The sequence below is a fragment of the Anguilla anguilla genome, chromosome 17 (assembly GCF_013347855.1).
Source record: "Anguilla anguilla isolate fAngAng1 chromosome 17, fAngAng1.pri, whole genome shotgun sequence".
Taxonomy (NCBI): domain Eukaryota; kingdom Metazoa; phylum Chordata; class Actinopteri; order Anguilliformes; family Anguillidae; genus Anguilla; species Anguilla anguilla.
Window position 1 is genome coordinate 26,321,119 of NC_049217.1, and position 6,446 is coordinate 26,327,564.

The 6,446-nt window shown below is 43.3% G+C and overlaps 1 protein-coding gene across 3 annotated transcripts in view; it reads left to right on the plus strand.

Moving 5' to 3' along the window:
- Positions 1-1,343, plus strand: part of LOC118216429 (putative mediator of RNA polymerase II transcription subunit 26) — a 6,574-nt gene extending 5,231 nt beyond the window's left edge. For all 3 annotated transcript variants that reach the window (XM_035397576.1, XM_035397577.1, XM_035397578.1), the window contains 2 exons: positions 112-199; positions 900-1,343. In XM_035397576.1, coding sequence (XP_035253467.1) covers positions 112-199; positions 900-1,021 — 210 coding nt within the window. In that variant the 3' untranslated portion in view covers positions 1,022-1,343. The remainder of the gene's footprint in view (positions 1-111; positions 200-899) is intronic.
- The last annotated feature ends 5,103 nt before the right edge of the window (positions 1,344-6,446 follow it).

Consider the following 6,446-nt stretch of genomic DNA (forward strand, 5'->3'; position numbering starts at 1 on the left):
GTTTTTGTGTAACAGTGGGTTGTTTCTGCAGATGGGCTCTCAGTGTAAGATGGAGCGTGAGGATGTGCGTGTGTGTGTGTGTTTTTGTGTAACAGTGTGTTGTCTCTGCAGATGGACACTCAGTGTAAGATGATGAGGCAGTTGCTGTCCTTCCAGGAACAGTGTCACATGCTGGTGAAAGAGACCAGCGGGAGATTAGGTGAGTGTGTGCGTGCATTGAGATATGTGGGCTTGAAGCATTATTACATGCGTGTGTATACGCACCTTTAAGTCCACAATAAATCATGTCTTCGGTCAGTGTATCATACACTTAATTGCACCATTGGCTGTTCAGTTTTTTTTTTTTGAGTGCAAAATTTTTGCCAATTTGAGGCCACAAAAACTTGGTCCCATTGAGGTCTGCTGTAGCAGGGTGAGCTGCAGCGGATATCTAGAAAACTTGCCAAATCTCAGTGAAACCGTCTGGATGGATAGATAGTACTCTGTGTAATAGGAACTGTAGCTCTATTTTATTTTTTGGAGAACTGTCCCTTTAAGTTGCACATCGGCAAATATCTTGTGTACTTTTCAAAATGGATGTGTTTAGGCAAAAAGGGAAAAGCATGTGTGTTTGTGCACATTGCCTAATTAAATTGTGCTGTGGGTGTGTGTGCGTGCACATGCCCGTGTGGGTGTGTGCATGCTCATGCCTGTGTGTGTGTGGGTGTGTGTGCTCGTGTGTGTGTGGGTGTGTGCGTGCTCATGCCTGTGTGTGTGTGGGTGTGTGTGCTCGTGTGTGTGTGTGCGTGCACATGCCCGTGTGGGTGTGTATGTGTTCATGCCTGTGTGTGTGTGTGTGTGCGGGTGTGCGTGTATGTGTGTGTGCGTGCGTGCTCATGCCTGTGTTTGTGTTTCCTCAGCCTCGAGTGCCGGTTTCCAGATCCTCCCATCGTCCCCCGTCCGGAAGCTCCTTGCAGGATCTAACGGCTTCAAGCATGACCCTTTGACCTCTGACACGGCAGGCCATGCGCTGTTTCCATGACAATGGAGCAGATCTGAGTTCCCTGTCTCTGCATTTGCATCAGACAGCAGGGCAGGGTGGTGTATCGGGGCTAAAAATCTGTACCTATTTCTGCTTGCAGTGAAACCATGAAGTCAGCCTTGGCTGATCCTGCGTTTAAGGTCCTGTACTGTCAATGTGGATTTAGTATAGATTTTTTTTTGTGAAGACTAGCCTCTGTAAATTTGGGGGGGGGGGGGGAGAATATTACACTAGAATATTGTGACTGCAACTGTATGATTTCTGTCTGTATATCTCATTCTACTCATCCTAACCTGGTATAAATCGTTTCTTATCCATTTAACTCTGGTCTGACTGTCCCTGTAGTTTCTATTCGTGTCCACTTGATGGCAGTGTTATCTAAAAATGTTCACGCTAGGAGAGCCGGGCGCATTCTGGCTGCAGAGCGTGAGCATTGCATGCGTACGCTCCTTTATCTGTGACGGGTTTGGTGTTTGTCCAGACCCGTGTGTTATCTCCTGGGGGACAGAACTGACAAAATGAAAGATCAGCGCAAATCCAAGTTGTTTTAAGTGAAGAGTAGCCGATATCCTTGCGGATATGGCGCGGATGACTGACTAAGGTGTGGTCGTCAAATCGGTCACAGAAAAAAGCCTTGCGTAACAGAAACACTCCCACGTACACCTGTGTAACTGGAACACTGTAGCATAAGCAGATTTGTTAACGTTTCCTATTTTAATATTAAATTCGTGACACGTAGTGGAAATATTGTAGGAGACACGTAATTATGAAATTGTGCTAACTTTGAAGCGTGTTCGTAAGGTCTATTGTACTGAACGAATTGGACATTTGTGCAGTATTCTGCAGTAATGCCATTTGTTAGGCATATAGGCAAGTAGGACTACAAGCCTAAAGCTTTATAGCTTGGCTATAACACAAATAACTGAACAAGGTAAACATTGCTGGCTTGTTTGACGTATCGGTTATTAGCAGTGTTATGGTTAGCCAATCACCGGGCACGAGTATTTAGCTATTTCTTTAATCCTGTGCTGTCTAAACCGTGACCAGTGTAATGTTTCCAAAGATCAGGAGAATATTCAGGGTATGGGGGAGTGATGAGATGTTTACTGCTTCAATTGTTGTACATTTTCCCTATAACCCACTCCTGGAAAATATCACTACAGTACCGTCGTTTCTACGCAAACAATAACATGTATTTTACGCCGACTTGAGCCTGCTTCGCCTTTTTAGTGTGGAGAAAAAAAACGGATGGTGCATATGTATTGCTTTTTTAAAATACATGTGTGTGCCGTGTAAGCATACAGTCAAAAGCACTGCGTTTTTTGCAGTACGAAATAAAACTTCCACGCGCGTGGACATGATACAAGGTCAATAGGTTTGACGCCACTTACAGATATAAAGGGCACTCATTTACTTCTATGCGTATCGCTGGATGTGTCTTCATTAGTTCTCTGGTGTATTTATAGTTCCACACTTGGCCTACTGTCTATTTTGCTTTTATTATCCTATTGAAACATAGTATTGCTTTTCTGTATCCTGTGTATGGTCTGGCAATGCAATGCTGGTTTGTCAAACCAATAAAGCAAACGGAAACTTGGTAAAGGAAGAAGAAAAAAGGGTGAATTATAGGGAGAGTGCATGTAGGCCTGTGGAGAAATACGGAGAAGGAGCCGTCTCGGGAGACTTCGGAGCTCCCGGGGCAGAAGGCTACAAGACTGATCGATTCTTATTTAAATGAAAATGAGGTGGAGTTCTGCAGGCCGGGGTTGGTGAGGTTGAGCGGGAGAGAATTCTGCGTGTTCGCAAAAAATCTCCCCCCATGAACCTGTGATGGAACGCACGAGCTCACCAAATCACGTAAACTAGGCTAATGCTCAAACACATAAGGTAGCCTATAAAAAATGCGTATTTGCAATGCATACATTTTCTCAACTAAATTGCAAAAAAAAAAAAAAAAAAAAAGGTGATTTTGTCCATGGAGAGATCTCAGTCTTCGGACGGCACGGAGTCAGACACTGCGAGAGCGACCAAGTCCCTCGTTGCCATGGCAACACACCGAGCCCGCTAAAATCCCTGGAAAGAGGTGGGAAGCCTCCATTTGGGACTTGGGATCGCGCATTTATATTATGCATTTACCTTAATTGCTCCATTGGCTAATTAATCTGAATTAACACTGGGGACCTAGGGAGGATCAGGGGGTGAGCGAAACGCCCTGGATAAACCTCTGTGTGTGTGTGTGTGTGGGTATATTGGGTAGTCAGTGGGTATGTCTTCGTGCTTGTCGGTGAGTTTCCAAATTAGCGACTATAGCGGTCTACACAGACCGCTCAAAGACGCAGTTTAAAATTGAACATGCCTCACAGCCTGGGCCGTGCTATTTACTATTCAGTACGCTACACTACTGTGATCCAAAGTGTTGAGAATGGAGGCCATGCATGAAATGTCCATGACTTTGAAGGGCGGCACTGAAATACACAATTGAACGGCACAAATTTAAGACTTAAATTATGCAGACCTATTGATTATAATCTTCCATTTCATCGGGTAACTCTGGTATAGCTATAAACCAATTGAGTGACCCGTTGTCTAATTTATTTTATGAATTTCTAATTTTGTCCAGGCCATTTTTTAATTATATAAAGCCTGCTACTTTGGAGAAATTGCGTGATAGGCATACGATTCGAAGATTCTAGCCTACTGTAGTCTAGGTATATAGGCTACTATTCAACCGCATGCCTACACGTGAATTCACACACACACAGGCTGCTGAGTAAATAAGCATCACTTTTCTGAGCGGTTTCCCTTTTCATTTAATGCATAAGGTTCAGTTCTGCAAAGAACTCCCAAAATAATTTGGTAAAATGGCCAGAACTCAAGGAAAGTTGGCCCCATCATTCCATAAAGGGTCTTATTTAATAGAGGATACCGATCGCTGGCAGGTGAAGCCAGTGGTGGAGTTCATTCTCTGCCCACGTTGGCAAACAGCTGCGTAAACACCGCACGGCGACAATAAGTTCGTGGACGCCCGTTCTCTCTTCCAGCCCGAGCAGATTGATTAAATACGGATTGCTACTGAGGGATGTGCCGGTGTAGTCAGCATAAACTGCGTCCGCTCCGTCCCGTTCCCCTCATAGTACACCCATCATCGCACACCGGCGGGACGCGGCAGCCCGCGGCTCTTCTTTCCGCACATTCCGCGACCCATCCGTCTGAGGGCCCTGTCTTTCTCGGCGGTGATGAACTACCGTGAAAAACACTACGTCTGCAGAAAGGACTGGGGAACGCTTGTTTTTAATCTGCGCTGTCCGCGGTTTTATCCAAAAAGACGAATTGAATTTTTCATTCGGCACAAGTGTGCGCACCTCCTCGGCGCTTCACAGCTAAACGGCCTCATTCGTTCCTATTGTCTGAACTAATTTTCGAAAAATGTCTCAGACTATTTGCCTCCATATACCATGAGCTAATGAGAAGTCTGAAATTATGGACATGTAAACGTTTTCGCCATTTACAGGCTGTTCAATTGCTGTCTTAAATTAGTCTGAAAATCAGATTTGAACATAAGAATGGAACTATTGCTCTTCACTTTGTTTACCAGATTGTCACTCTTTTTGAAAGATGTGTGGACATGTTTCAGACATGCGTTGTGAACAACTAAGTAGACAACCTGGCTTAAAGTTGTTACGGCCAGAAAATACTGAGTAGTGATGGGGTATTTCCTACTTGGACTTGGTCTTAGAGATTTTACATCAATGTAGTGCCTTGCTGACATGAGGCCCAGGTGTGTAGTGTAAAAGACACAGGATTCCATGTGTAGTGTGCAGGTGGTAGCCAGGTGTAGTATGTTATTGATACAGTGCCTAGCTGTAGTTCATCACAGATGTAGCGTAGCGATAGTAACGTTGATAAGCAGGCGTTTGAGTATACTCTCACCATTACTGATCTTTTACTGTGGCACAGCTCTAGTTCATCCCTCTCTCACTGTGCTCTGATAGCAAAACGTTACTTTTACTGAAGCGGCAGCATAGTGCTGTGTTAAAGGTGTGTGCATAACATTACATTACATTACAGGCATTTAGCAGACGCTCTTATCCAGAGCGACTTACACAACTTTTTACATAGCATTTTACATTGTATCCATTTATACAGCTGAATATATACTGAAGCAATGCAGGTTAAGTACCTTGCTCAAGGGTACAACGGCAGTGTCCTACTCGGGAATCGAACCTGCAACCTTTCGGTTACAAGCCCAGTTCCTTACCCACTGTGCTACACTCCGTCCACTAATAAGTGGACGCATAAGTGTTCTTTTTCAGAAGTATGATGTGTTGTGCCATCATCAGGCTAGTCTATCCAATCAAATACTAAGACACGTACATTCACAATCTAGGGATAAACAAGACACTCACAACAGTGAGCTCCATAATGTTTGGGACAAATAAATATTTTTTTGTGATTTGGCTCTGTACAGAATTTCATTACAATGTGCACTTTAACCACATGAGAATTGTTTCATTACAAATTTAAAATTGTGGATTATAGAGCCAAATCAAGAAAAAAGGTCTTTGTCCCAAACATTGTGGAGCTCACTGTATGTCTCATATACTCATGTTTTATTCTATTCAATCACAGCAATCTATTTGTTTACTAGATTAGATTTATTTTCCAGAGGATTAGATTACAGGGAAGAACACAAGAGGCAAATTGCAATTTGTGTCTAAACTTCTACCAATTTCAACAGTCTGGCATAACGAGTGCTCATTCATGATTTCTTGGCCCAGTAAAACTGGGACCTGTCTGCTTTGGTCTTTGCAATCTAGAAACTGTTTGCCCCCATCGTGACTTGGGAGGGAAAATTAACTTCACATAGACCACCATTCCACCTGACCCTGAAAAGTATATGCTTGGGTTGCTGGAGAAGAAAGAAGATGCCTATTCTTCAGTACATTGCCCCACCCCTCCCTTGACATCTGAAATGGCAAGCAAAGTGGAATGGCAACAGGCAGACTGGATGTTCTAGAAGCATTTTACCAATCACTAATAAAGCTGCTTCCCTGAATTTATTTAATCTAGACATGAGCCCTTCACTAACCTTTTTTTGCAACCCTAAATTGTAAGATGCTGACTGTTAGGCACTTGGACGAGATAAATACTGGCACGTTCACATGTTTGCATTTAACAGACACTCTCGTCCAGAGGGACTTTGTTTCACATTTTTACGTGCAATCCATTTATACAGCTGGATATTTTACTGAAGCAATTGAGGTTAAGTACCTTGCTCAAGTGTACAATGGCAGCAAACCTGTAACCTTTCTGTTACAAGCCCATTTCCCCATCCATTATAATAAACTGCTACACATTATTGCAGTGCTGCAAAAAAAAAAAAAAAAAAACAGTTTAAGGATTTAATGAAGAAGTGCTTTCCACC